The sequence below is a fragment of the Borostomias antarcticus genome (assembly GCF_949987555.1).
Source record: "Borostomias antarcticus genome assembly, chromosome: 16".
Classification (NCBI taxonomy): Eukaryota; Metazoa; Chordata; class Actinopteri; order Stomiiformes; family Stomiidae; genus Borostomias; species Borostomias antarcticus.
The window spans coordinates 19068000-19082865 of record NC_140249.1 but is presented as its reverse complement, the minus strand read 5'-3'; the positions used below and the strand labels follow the sequence as shown (position 1 = coordinate 19082865).

General features: G+C 44.5%; 1 protein-coding gene across 2 annotated transcripts in view; it reads left to right on the top strand.

The window, feature by feature from the left end:
• LOC311319393 (suppressor of tumorigenicity 7 protein homolog) overlaps positions 1 to 14866 on the top strand; it is a 47868-nt gene that overhangs the window by 15251 nt on the left and 17751 nt on the right. For both annotated transcript variants that reach the window (XM_084450943.1, XM_084450942.1), the window contains exons 3-4: positions 12563 to 12645; positions 13447 to 13606. In XM_084450943.1, the coding sequence (XP_084307069.1) occupies positions 12563 to 12645; positions 13447 to 13606 (243 nt within the window). The remainder of the gene's footprint in view (positions 1 to 12562; positions 12646 to 13446; positions 13607 to 14866) is intronic.

Below are 14866 nucleotides of genomic sequence, written 5' to 3'. Positions count from 1 at the left end.
ATATGTATACCGGACACGATTTTGTCCGAGAGCAGGAGTAGGACAGAGACCCGAGTCGGATCGGGTATTTTACGGATCCGACAGGCAGTAGTAGTAAGTAGCAGTAGCATTAATCGCTTAGGCTGTCACGGCTGTTGGCTTGCATGCTGTTGCATCACAGTTTGATGGAATTGCGATTTCCTCTCAATCTCGACAGGATCAATCGCTGTCTTCTCAGGCTGTGATGTGGCAGCATGGAAATGAAACAGCTGTAAATAAATAAGGCTACACAAAGCTGCCGCTAGGTTTGACCTCTTTATATTTATTTTCTTTCACCTTATTTTTCACAAGGTAGGCTACTGGTGGTGGCTGCCGTGTCTCCGCTCGCGTCGCGCCCGCGGTCTCACTGAATTCGCATCATGCGTTTCTCTCGGGTATTACGCATAATGACAAACAGACCCGGGACCCAAGGTAATAGAATCGGATCCACCTGAACCCAATTGACTATAATAAAAGCGTGGAAATGCGGACCCGGACCCGTACGGGTCTCGGGTCCGGTTCAGGTCCTATCGGATTTACCCGACCCGTGAAGACCTCTACTAGAGACACACGGTCTTCGCCAGTGGGTGCATGGAGGTTGCCCGGAGTTCACGGCACTGCCCCTGACCCGCTGTGATTTGAGGGGGCGGAGTCTCACCAGAACGCCACTATTCACGCCACGGGCCCCACAGCTCAGCCCCTGAGTGGGCTAGAGAAACACGGTCTTCACAGGTGGAGTCAGGTATGTGGCCCAGAGAGGGGTACACCGTCCCTGACCAGTTCTGACCTGAGGGGGCGGAGTCTCGCCACCACGCCACTATCCACGCCACGGGCCCCACAACTCAGCCCCAGAGTGGCCTAGAGACACACGGACTTCACCGGTGAGGGCGGGTAGGTGGCCCAGAGAGGGATACACTGTCCCCGACCGGCTCTGACCTGAGGGGACGGAGTCTCCCCACCACGCCACTGTCCACGCCACGGACCCCACAATTCAGCCCCTGAGTGGGCTAGAGACACACGGTCTTCACCGGTGGGTGCATGGAGATTGCCCGGTCTGTAGTAGTACTAGCAGTACAGTAGCTGTTACATACTGTACAGCAGCAGCAGCTAGCCCACCTCACATTTTCTCCAGGAAATGTACTTTCTAGTTATAATAATAATTCAGAATCAGTTGAAATTATTGATTAAAAAAATGGCTGTGTGATATGTGCGTACATGTGCATGAACATGACGTATTGCAGATGACTGATCTGCTTCCACTTCTGCCGACTACGAAAGCTATAAAAACTGTTACAGCACATCCCTGTTTGAGCGTATAATGCCTACAATTTTGGCATGGTTGTGACCTGCAGTTATGACAGCGTGGTTTTCTGGTGAATAGGCTGTGGATGCTGTTCTCCCCTGCAACCTGCTTCAGTAAGCAATTCGGGGAACTGAACTATAGTAACCTTCCATATGTTTGTATGGTTACTGTACATGAGATTGATGTCTTAAAGGCATAAGATTAGCTTATGCAGTGAAGATAAGTTTAGACATTGGTGAGTATGAGAATAGATCTAAACTCTGGCCTGGTCATACAGTGGTATGGGTGCCATATGACGTGCTTAAAAGGTTCTCTTTCAAGCTGGATTTATATCCGTCTTCCTGGATTCATGTCATCCATTATTAGCCTACTCTTAAGTTACCACTAGTGCACCACCTCAGAAGTGGACGACCACCACTTGGCGGACATCAGTGTTGTTGTTCAAACAGCTCTGAACCATATGTCTCTTATTTGATTGTTGAGCCCATGGGTCTCAGGAGCAGAGTACTTGCTTGTTTACTGATAGCAGGAAGATAAAGGCGAGCGAACGGCACTCTTGACAGCAACCAGCTGTCTCTGTTGCCGTGGTTACCTGCCGTGAGGGTCAGGTTTCTGTGGTAACTGCTGACTACTGCTATTTATGTCCTGCAAGCTTGACATGGCATGGGTAGAAAGTGAGCACGCCAAAAGATGGTTTCCAACAGGCAAATATTCCCTGATGACCTTTGTATTCCCAGTATCTTGTCAGTATAGCTTTTTGGGTAAGTGTTCACTGGGTCCTTTATCTTCTTGATCTAACAGGTGTCGTTCTGAAATAATTTTACATTAAAGCATGTAGACCTACTCATTTAGACATTGACATACTTGGCAAGGATCTAAACCTGGTATTCCCTGCCTGTTTACTTGTTGTCGGAAGCCCTTTGATATTGACGGAAACAACTCCTTCATTGAGCGCTTAGTGTAGGAATCCAGGAATCCTTGAGAGAAACAGCAGGAATGTGCTGTTCAGTGGTAATTTTATTAACTTGCTCCAAAGCTTGTGGGGCATAGCAACAGTAACTGGGGGGGCGTAACTTGCAGCCTGAATAGGAGAGGTCTATTGCTCTGACGTGGCTGCTTCTCTGGCTGCAGTCACTCCTCTGTGTTCTCGAGCAATGTCCCGCTCACAGCACTATCTGATAGGCTATAACTCCTGAAGTGTAACCAATCAACACTGAAGGCTACTGGGACACAGGCAGGCACAAACGAGGAACGCTCAGACAGCAGAAAGGTCTAACAGTTTCTATCAGTTTCACAGTTACACTGAAAATGCCCGGAAAATGCACTTTGTTGCAGTTAACTATAACGAGATCGATGCATCGCCAGCTTGGCTACCTTAGACCAACTGTGCGCTCGACTGAAACTCGGTCATCATTTTGCTCAACTTTCTTTATGGAAATATGGGATCTTGCTTGTGACTTTATAGTTATGTCTAACTTCTAGGCTTGATAGATCAGCACAATGCTTATGCTTAAATATTAGAAATGAGGCTACTAGACTAACAGGTCAGGTGCCTAATACCTATTATCCTTTGTGCTTAAAGGCATTTCAAGTTACTATACTGTATGTAGGACTTTGTGTTATTCTACATTTTGACACCAAGTTTTTCCTTTTTACTGCAAATGTATATTTGTTTCAAATATTGGTTATCAGTTTCCTTGATTACTAATAAGGAAGGAGGCCCTAAGAAAAACATATCGGTTGATCCCTAATCAGGAGTCGTAATACTATTTGCTCACAAGCTTTGTTGGAGTTTTTATTTTATTTTTATGATTCTAGATAAAATGTTGTCTCTACTCACTAGCACATTTAAAGATCACCAGAATGAGTTATTGGGAGTTTTCAGGGTACTTAACATAGACCATAGACACTAAATGAGACAAGATCTCAAGTTATGACGATTCATACTTTAAACAGTTTTCTTTGGTTGTGAACCAGACAGTTGACTTTGGCAAACCTCAAAATGTCCAGAATGTTGTTGAGACAATCTCCCATGATGAAATACCATACAAGGACAAGTAATTAGGGTGCTATTGGCAAGACTTGGAGGAAGTGAGGTCACCATTTGGCCATCATGGAAATAATGATAGGTTGATGTTCACCACATTCAACAGAGTTTAGTCATATTATATGAGCCCAACACAGTTTTTACTGGAGATGTCTGGGTCAGATATTGTAGATCAGATCACAAAGGACTGCATTTTTCTCACAATTAGGCTACAACTGACTGACTGTGGTCTGCACTTGTGGTGGCTATTTTGGGCAGGAATGGAGTTATGTGTTAGGATGCATTACAAATGGTTGCCTCAATAGCATGTTAAGCCCTCCGGGACTTCCTGAGATCCTGAGATTTGGACGGGAACTATTTGATTGGATCCGGCACCTCGTTTGTAATTATCAAAATCTCAAAATAAATTGTGTATAATATTTAACGGTATCTGCTCTATCATTCTTTTATTTGGCAATAAAGTTACTCGTAAATCACCTGCTTGTCTATTTTGGCAAGTCGTTTTGGCGGAACAGGGTGGCGACAGCACAGAAGGAGGAAGCAGAAGCATTGCCAGCATGTATGTATTAAAAGAAAAAGATTGCTAGGAACGTGATGAGGAATATGATTGGGTGAATTTAGATGTATGCTGGCCAACGCGTGCACAATTTATCCTTTACGTACGGACCGTTAGCCAATGAGCCTGGTGGTTGGGAAGCACTGGTCTAGATAACTGCTTTTACCTACCTATCAACCTCCCTACATGTACAGTAGACATGGTATAGACCAGGGGTCACTAATAGGCGGACGGCGGTCCGGACCCAGACGCCATTTTATCTGGACCCAGACCTATAACCAATAAATGATTTGTTTTTTAGTGTTTCTGTTTTAACCGGTGCAGCTTAAGACACTGTTTTTAGAAAGCCAGGAAATTCACAGACCATTGAATGCGTTGTAAATAATCTCAGGTGATGCTACTTAGCTAATCAAATATATGCCTTTCGAGTGAGCTGCACACACACCAGCCTCGCATCACCAGGCTCTCCGCGGGGGAGAGTGTAACAGTCTCTCCTCGGGGGGAAGCCTGGTTTCTATTCGCTTGGTTTCCAGTCTAGCGCCAGCTGGTATCCTGTCACACAAATGCTGAATCGAGCAGCCTAGTCTCTCCAGTCGATACGAATGAGAATAAAACATGGACGTACCAAACCATAGCCTATTCCAGAAGAAGTTCTTGCTGCATCGCATCGTAGGTTTATGGGTAGGCCTGTTTTTGGACAGTATCCGCATAGACTGGAAACCACAACTGCAAAGCAAATAGGCCCCAGACTAACACACACAGACGAGACGAGACGAGAGACAGCAGTCGGAGAGAGGAGGATAATTTCACATGCTGCGCTCTAAAAAGAGAAAAGTAGATAGAAAGTAGAAAATGGAGCTTTTAATCAAGAATGCACAGACACTTATTCATTCTTCCCAGCCGTGTATGTTCAGAGACCGTGGCAATTATTAAAAGCGGCAATGTGAAGCATCACTATGAGCAAGCACAATCTAGAGCAAACATACTGTACCCACTCAAATCCCAACTGAAGACAGAAAATAAATGTTCTAAGAGCACAATATGATTGATCCACCAGAATCCTAACACATTCATTCACTAATGATAACAAAACAAAAACCAGGCACTGGGAGGGCAGATTCCGGATTATCTGTCACTCACCGGAGGAAATGGGATCGCCTACTCAACTTTACATGCATACAGGCTCAGGATACTACTGTACTTTACGTGAGTATCGCATAGTAACATTATAGCAAACATTTGTTAAGAATGATTCCATCAAATGGTCTTCATTTTGTCTCCTCAAATTCAAATGTTGTTTATTTCATAGATTCCTTGTGTAGTCTACAGTATAATCTGTGAAATAAACATTTGAATTTGAGGACACATATCTATATAATATATAAATCGCTTCAATTCAATTTACACCCCTCCAGACCTTTGCTTCGGGAAATATTTTCCATATATGGACTTCGAAATGTAATTGCATACCCCTGGTCTAGACTCTAGATAACTGCTTTTACTAACCTACCTACCTACCAACCTCCTTACCTAAGCATGTAGACATGGTCTAGACAGCCGTTTTTCTTTCCCCGGGACTCCCTTTATCTGTACTCTTCATTGATAGATTAGAAAAAGCAATGCCGAAAATGATGCCATGCCCTCATGATTTGAAAAGCAGGGTTGCATACAGCGAGCAGTGAAAGGAAGTGGAGTATTATCTTTAATAGAGCCTAATTGTTTCAGAGGGCTCTTGTTTAGAAAATCATCACATGCTTCATTGTCCTCTTCATTCACCGCTGCTATTGAAGTATGACTGAAAGGCTAACATTGTCTAGGATAATTTCATTCATGAGGCACAGCATCTCAGGATCTTATCAGGTTGTTGCAGTAGATGTTGACGCGTGACCCTACTGTAGGCAGTGTTTCATGTATCTATCTGTCTTGTACAGAGACTTGCCATGCAGTAGTAAATGGTCATTGAGGAGTTGTCATGGTTACCTTTTCATGTGAGGTTAAAGGACCCCCCCCTCTCCCTTTCATTAAAATGGAACATCTTGATTGGTGGAGCTGATGATTGCAACCCCCCACTCTCTCTGCTGTGTTACTAGAGAGAGGGCAGACTAGTCATCCGTACCAGTTGGCCTGGCCAGTTGTCACTTATCTACATCTGCCTATCAGGATCTGCGACTAGGGGACCAGGGGCCCCACGACTGAACTGGACGTTCTTATTATGAGTTTTTTTTTCTTTTTTACTGACCTGACTCGCACATCGTGCTCTGTAGCCATTGTGAGAGTAGATGTTACTGAGAAATGGAAGGTGAGTAAAATAATTGTTCATCTGGATTTAGCTGACTGTACCGTAGTTGGGAATTGCTTCTTTTTTGCCCTTTTTTACTCTACTTAGCTTTTTGGTCTTTCTTTTGCGTAGATTACAGCTGGTGGTGTGTAGGTGTGTGTCTAAATTTATGAACTTGTCAATTGGTGCTGTGACATAAGCCTGCTGAAGACTGTGTAGGTGTGTGTGTGTGTGTGTGTGTGTGTGTGTGTGTACAATGTGTTGTGTATCATTGTGTGTGTGTGTGTGCGTGTGTGTGTGTTTCTCTATATTGTCATTGTGTGTTTGTGTCACTATGTTTGTTTTGTGGTGACTGCGCGTGCATCCGCTGTGCTCAACAGGCCTTCAATAAGCGCCAGCTGATATCAGTAAACACAGCCACAGAGCTAGATCACAGCTGTTACAGGTCCACCACTGCTGCTTCACCAAGTCACAGTTTTCACATGAAGAACGAGAAGAAAACGTGAATCTGATCAGCTAGACTCTTAACTCGCACTGGCGCGACCAATGAAACGTTTCACTCGCATTGGACTGAGAAATGGTGGCAAATTTGACCGATTCGGTGGCACCCTGGAGCCCTACCTTACTCAACAGACCTGTTCTTGGTCGTTGTCACGTGGGAACCAGCAGGCGAGGTTACTACAGGGTACATATTCTTATGACTGAGCCTGCCTCTGAGTCACAGCTGATCAGGTTGAGTCACAGGCACAGCAGCTCAGAAGGATGGGCGGTATGTAAACGCGTGGGCGGCCTGTGATGTAGATCGATAGAGCTCTTATGGCTCTCCTACGACTACCCCTCCGTCTCCAGCCATAGCTTGATCAAACATCGAATGGCTTTCCTCCTCCACCTCACTGGGTTTTCTGAAGCTTATTGGTCAACCCTGGCGTGACAGATTCTCACCCGCTTCCTGTATTCCCCCCAAAAGGTCATGGAGGTCGTTAAGCAGCACAATTGGGGCTGTGCGGTGGCCCGTCACTCAAGAGCCAGACCTACGAGCCGAGCAGCGACGCGGGCGCTAATTGTTTCAGCCACAAGCATTTCAGGCCTGACAAGCCAAGTCGGAGTGACACTTTCACTCTGAGCGGAGAATGCAGAGCCCTAAGGCCTCTCAAATTGGGCCCTTGAAAAACTACTCTCAGTTGCTGCCGAGTTGTTGTTTGACATGATAGTCTACCACCTCTGCCAGCGCATTCTGAGAAAGTCATTATGCTACTGTAGGCTTCATAGTCTTAGAATTATATGTCCCTACTAGCCAGCCTATTCTAGCATACATTGTTTTGTGGGGTGTGTAGTAGGCATGAGAGGTGGTTCACCAAAAGAGAATGCTTGGAAGAGATACAGATGGCCTATGGAAAGCCAGTGTCTTTATGCATGGTGCTACTGTAGCTACTGTGTGTGTGTGTGTGTGTGTGTGTGTGTGTGTGTGTGTGTGTGTGTGTGTGTGTGTGTGTGTGTGTGTGTGTGTGTGTGTGTGTGTGTGTGTGTGTGTGTGTGTGTGTGTGTGTGTGTGTGTGTGTGTGTTCTCATCAGAACAGCAGTCACCCGGCTGTCCCCCACTAAAGGTCACCTTTCGGTTGGTCTGCTGTGTGACATTCAGTTGGCTCTGCTGCCATTCCCTCTGGAGCCTGTGCCACCCCCCACCACCCACCCCACCCCACCCTGATGGGCCAGACCCTGGTCACCACACACTCCTCTGCTTCAGTTAACCTAAAGGAAGAACAATATTATGAGTAGCATAATAGAATATCCAATAGCCATTTATGACCGTTAGCAACTGAACAAAATCATGACTAAAAGTTTGTAAAGATGCCTGCATGCATCTAATACACTGTGTTTAGGAGCATACCTATGGCTACACAAACCGAGTACCCAGGTCCCCCACATTCTAATATATCTGTATCATCCCACAGAGAGACAATTCTTTATAGCATCCTCAATCCTGCACCAGCTTTTATAATGATATGTGATACTCTGCTGATTTTTACTTAGTTATTAGCCTATTCAGATTGTCTTTTTAATAGAATCCATAACTTTATAAGTCCTTGACGAGCTCATGTGTGATGACTCTGTCTCTGGGTTGGATGTGGAGCCAGATGGATTGAGCCCTCCACATGGAAAGTGTGAAGCCCCAGATCCCTGCTCTATCCCAGGGATTCACCACCCTCTGTTGCCCCCAGACCACCCTTCCACAAAGACTGGGAGGAGGAGGAATCAGGATTAGCGGGGGCGGCTGTAGCTCAGTTGGTAGAGCGGGTCGTTCAATGATGGAAGGGTCAATGGTTCGAGTCCCGCCTCCTCCTGTCCACATGTTGAAGTGTCCTTGAGCAAAACACCTAACCCCAAATTGCTCCCAATGAGCAGGTTAGCACCTTGCATGGCAGCTACCGCCATTGGGGTGTGTGTGTGTGTGTGGGTGAATGAGAGGCCATTATAAAGCGCTTTGAGTGCCGCTAAGGTGGAAAAGCGCCTTATAAGTGCAGTCCATTTACCATTTAACGTGTATAATTCAGCTCTTGCTTTGCATAATTATTTGGCAACTGGACCAATGACATGAGATACATATTTTTGTGTACATTATTTGCATTTAAAAAATATTTGATCAATTCAAGTCATGTATGATTTTATTCTATAAAACATGTTTAGTTTTAATGTTTTAGTATATTAAAATACATTGTTTTATGTTTTTATCTCAGACCCCCAAAATGTCAGGTGGCGCAATCGTAAATGAACAGACTAAGAAAACTGTTAAAATTGTATTTTAATGATGATAAATTCAATATAAAGAACTGAGCTAACCTGCTCTGGGGCAGGTTCAATTCCAGATTATGGATCAAAACGTATAAAGCACTGCCCGCTGACCGATCAATTCACTTGGAAAATGGCATATAGACGTTAAAATTCCATATGGAACTTCAGTGTTCAGTGTGCAAATTAAAAAATAATCTCAGCGTGCGAATAGTGAGAGGTTCTTTTAAGAAGACTTGTAAACCGACAAAACCCTCTTTGGCTTTCCCCATTATCATATGAAAAATTGCAGAATTACTTAGCTGCTTGAGCCATATTTTGCCAGAACTTGTGTATTTAAAGTCCTGCAGACTGTAGGCTATGCACTGGCTTGCGTTTTATTAGCCTACCTCCAGTTTCATGAAGGCTGTGGGTGAGGCGGAGAACCAAGTAAAAACACTCATTTTTATTCAATTTTCAAGTCTTTCTTGTTGATATGTTGACCTAGCTTCGTATTACAGAGCCCAGCTTCCTTGGTTTCCTGGACTCGGTGTTCCTTGGTTGGGAGTGGATGTGGGCCCACACGTGCACCTGCTACTTCCAGTTCTTGGTCCTCAATGGTGACCGGTTTCTGCTTCAGTTTCTCAATGTGTGGAAGCTCAGCTCTCGGCAGATGTGGTCCATAGACATCAGCCTGTACCACTATGCCATTAACTCCGTGATGTACTCTTTCCAGTGAGTTTCCTCAAGTGTATCGATATTCTCATTACATTACATTACAGTCATTTAGCAGAAACCTTTATCCAAAGCGACTGACAATTACATTTAACGTAGGTAGTCAGTGTCCTACTGCTCGCCAGAGCTCACAAGTGCATCATCTCCTTTGTGACTAAGAGCATAAGCATCTAATGCTAAAGCCAAAGTGTAAGAGTAGCCAAATATAAACACAATAGGTGATTAAGAGGAAGGCTACTTCTTGAAGAGGTGAGTTTTGAGCCTGTACTGAAAGATGGGCAGCGACTCTGCTGTCCTGACGTCAGTGGACAGTTCATTCCACCACTGCGGGGCCCGGACAGAAAAGAGCTGTGATCGGGTAGGCTTCAGATTGCGATAAATTTCACAGGAGAGCATATTGAGACGGGTAAGATAATTAAACCCTGTGCATCCCATCTGGGAAAATGCATTCATCATATATTTCATTGACTACAGCTCAAAAAACAGAGATGACATGTGGGGTTCCACAAGGATCAATTCTAGGGCCCCTACTTTTCAGTCTGTACATGTTACCCTTACGCGACTACAGCTCAATTGACCGCTTGACAGAATGTATTGCTGACACAAATGTGTGGATGTCACAGAACCTCCTCCAGTTAAACCAGGACAAATTAGATTTCTTAAAATACAATACACAACCTGATTTCAACCTGACTCTGTAACTAACTCACTCTGGATAGTAACTACTTGGCGCTTTCCCACCAGAGGGAAAGGGGAAGTACAAGTCCCCTATACTTTTCCCCCCAAGGAGAAAATATCCCTAGAATGTACTGTAGATCGCCTTCAGACAGCAGGGTAGAAGCTCTCTCAACTTGCGCACATGGGGATGGTACAGACTCACCTGCTATATTGAGGCAGCGAGAGGCAACTCATTCTTCGATTTCTGTCAATGGAGAATTTATTTATTTTTTCCAGCAGATTAGTCTTAGTTACAACAAGTTTGAACTGGAAACTTTGTGTTTACACGTACAGTATGGTATTTATTCAGTTTAGTTTGAGAAATCTGTGTGATGCTCTGCAGTAAACACAGAAGTGTTTTGGCTGTGATCACGGACTTATAAATCCCATCTGTCATTGGGAAACAAAAGGTTTTCCATCAGATGTCTTAGTTGAACAGGGAAAGCAGTTTCATGTTTATGTGTGGGATTTATTCTGTTTTAAGAAAATCCGTTTGGAGAATCAACATGATCACTAGCCTAAACATGGAAGCATTTTTGCTCAGTGAATTGAATTATGGCGCCGTTGAAATAAAACTTTGCCAGTAGGCTCCCTACGCCAGGCAGAAATGTTCGGCGTTGCCGCCCCACCCACAAAGTACTATCCCTCTGCAAGAGTACTACCTCGCAAGCAGGGTCTTTTTTAGGGGGTAAATAGACCCCCGCGAACCCGCCCTAAGACCCCGGCCCCTTTGGTGTGAACACAGCGAGTTACCCCCAAAGGTCCGTAGTTCGAGGGGAAAAGTACAGAGGTGAGAAAGTGCCTAATGCTGTTCTCCATTTGGCCCGGGAAGTCGTGATTTACACCATACTACACAGTTTCAACTGAAACACCCCTCTCCACTTGTTTTCTCCACTCGTGAAGTCGTACCGCTCAACCCTACCCCGAGTTAACTCTAGACATTGTGAACAAGATCCTTGTCCAAGTTAAACTTTAGTAATACTGTTTTATTAGCATTTCTGCTTATTTGTGTCTCATTAAATCAGTCGTACACACAGTATTCCCCAACTGTTATCTGGTAAATGTTCACTATCTCTTTTGTATAAGCAAAATACTGCATAGTGCGTTATCTACTGGTTTGGCAAACAAAGCTAGCTAACGTCCATTGCTCCAAGCTGTTGTTGGTGTCTACTGTAATACGGTTACCTCAGGGGTGACATCCTGCTCTGTCTCTTCTACCTCCCATCCCACCACTTGCCAGCCAAAAGAAACCCAGCATAATGCAACACTGTCTTACTCTGTTAGTCTATCTGAGGGTGTTTTATCCTCCTGGCGTGTGTGGCTCCTTGCATGGCTGTTGTATCACTGGGTCCGTCAGGCCTGGCTTCTCCATAAAGCCTCTTTTCTCAGGAGGAAAGAGCCCTCTCCTAAGGCTGAATAGCCCAGCTGCCCAAATGGTGGTAGCTGGCTGTGTGTGTGTGTGAGTGCCCCCCCCCTGCTTGCTCTGTGCACAAGTCTTAAGTGTGTGTTCTCTGGTGGTGAGGAGAAACCCATCTAAGCAGTGTCTCTGTCCCAGTCTCTCTCTCTCTCTGTCTCTCCCTCCCTGCCTCTCCTTTTAACCATCCCCACACCCATAATTTCCCCAAGATCTATAATTGCTCAACCTTACCCCCCCCCCCCCTGGCTCTCAGACCCTCCCAGACAGAAGCAGCCTCCTAGTTAAGAGCTGATCTGGCTGTGAGGATTCGCCACGGCTAACTGAGAGCCTTAGTCTTGGGCTGATCGCCTCCCACGTCAGATAACCTGGGACTTAGCTGTGACGCCTACCACGTAGCTTCTTTGTCAGCGCTAAAGAATTTGAGTCTTTGTGCAACACCGTGGTATAGACAGTGGTGGTTTGCAGCTAACCACAGAAGCAAACATGCCAGTGAGCTAAATTTTGATATGCATCCGGGGGATTCCTTTTCATGGCATCTTTTAATCACAACAATGATGGCGGCACAAAGAGCTTCTGAGGGAGACATTCCTGCTGCTGTGGATGTAGCTTCATGTTGCATGACCGTGTGTCTGTGTACAATTGTAAACTCCCTTTTAACGCTGACTTCTTACCCTTAGCAATGAACCAACTTAACCCTAACCCCGTGTGTTTTTGTGTCTCTACAGTAAGCATGTTTCTCAACACCCTGACCCCCAAGTTCTACGTGGCTCTGACGGGCACCTCCTCGTTGATATCCGGACTCATTCTGGTGAGTTCTCCAACCGTTCATGTTTGTGTTGCGTTGTGTGTACATTCAGTCTACCTCCTCCTGAGCGCTTGGTCAGGTCACCCTCGCAAAAGAGGTTTCTACGAGGGTGCAGCGTACACAGCGACAGTGGAGTCTTGGTTAGAAATAGCTACAGTGGTTAAGCAAACCCATTCCTCGCTGTGGGCTGGCCGGTTGGTTTAGTTGCCTGGAAACAACAATGGTATCGTAATGCCACTGTGTTCTATGAATAATTTGAGTCGGAGCAGATTGCTTGGGGTTGGATATGTTAATAACTAGATAATGATGGATTATACATGTTTGATTTTGTCATTTTGGAAGGTCATTTGGGAAGCCCACAATCAAACTACCCTTTCTAATGCGTTGACATTGTGTGCTCTATGCATGAAGGCAGCTCTGTTTCTGAGGGAAACAGTGTGTGTGTGTGGTGTGCGGTATGGAATTGCTATGTCAGGGTTCACACAGGCATCCTTGGCTAAGCTACATGTTGGGCTTCAACTTGATGTACAAATTTTCCTTTTTACTGTGTCCCAATGCGTTGTGTCTGCATGCAACATGGCATGAATGTGTGTACACACCTAGTGTTTCTTTGACAAGACAATGTCCTGGAGCCTAGCTAGTTCTTTTTGCCAAATTATCTCTGTATTACCGCCATGTTTATATTGACTGGTTGAGACTGTCACATAACACATGAGGTTTGCTTATGAATAAGCCACATGGGTACTAAAATGCAGCAGAAAAGTAAATGTTTTCTAAACAGCCTCCATCTCTTCTCCTTGTCAGATATTTGAGTGGTGGTACTTCAGGAAGTACGGCACATCCTTCATCGAGCAGGTATCAGTGAGCCACCTGCGCCCTCTGCTGGGCGGAGTGGACAACACCTCCCCCAGCAACTCCAATACCAGTAATGGAGACGCAGACTCCAACCGACAGAGCGTGTCAGGTAAGGAGGAGAGGAGTGGGGGAGAGGAGGAGAGAGAGAGGGAGGGGGGAGGGAGAGAGTGAGAGACTGAGACTAGGAACATGAAATTTATTGAGCATTCACCACATGCCATTTACAAAATGGGGCATTTCCTTTGGTTATAACATTTCCTTTGGTTTCATCAAGGTGAAGTAGAGCATGCTATAACCAAAGGAAATGCCCCATTTTGTAAATTACATGGTGAATGCTCAATATTCTTTTATGTTCCTAGTCTCAGGCTCCCATTTTAGGCCTTGATACTGACTTAACGGCATTGTGTTCTTTAGTGTACTTCTTAAGCAAATGTGCAATTATGCAAATGTTATTTACTGGTACTAAATCGATCATTTACAGTTTGCTGCTGTACAAACCCTACTCGATAACAATGACGATAGAACGTACTATATTGTTTTCTCACACAAATTGCGACTGAAATAACACACAGTGTTCACTGTTGTGCAGTTCCCCCGACAGATGTCCAACATCAGAGCACATACTGTAGGCTACTTTAGCCAGACTGTACCTATTCAACTTGACGCTCTTATGGTACTCATAGCCTACGTCAGTGAAACATTGAAAGGTCAGAAGCCCGACGTGAGGTTTTTATGGGCGAGCAGCCATTTTGATTGACCCTGCGACTTTAGTTCTATATCTTCCTGAGATACTCGGGTATAAGGTGCAGGCGTTATTGGGAAACCGCTCAAATTGATTAAAAGGACAATTGAGGAGGATGGATTATATCTGCAGCAGATTAAGTGTGGGTTTTAGTGGATTTTATTGCCCTCCTATGATTTTTGTTTTTTTAAATGTATTTTATGTGATTTCTTATCTTTATCTTTTTTTTTTTTTATTGCGTTTTATCTTCCATCTTATTCGGTAGTTTTTTTTACTCCTCGTGGTGCCTTTAACATTTTGTGGAAAATTGTTAAGACTTGCCCTCGGTGTAACTGTGAGTTTATGGCTAGGGAGATGCAGAATAAAAATATGAATGCATACTCATTGTGCTGTGACATGATTTTAAAGATATTTTAAGGTTTTAAATTATGGTCCGGGCAGTTCTGCTGACAGATTCATGTATTTGTCATTTGTCTCCTCTTCCTCCTACCTCATGCACACATGCACACTTCCCCATAGTTTCATTTATCTTATATATTGTTCTTTATGCAGTTTGTCCTTAGGCGAGTATCCCAGTATATTTTTACTTTGTTGTATTTTTTAAGTCGCACAGAAACAGATGTTTGA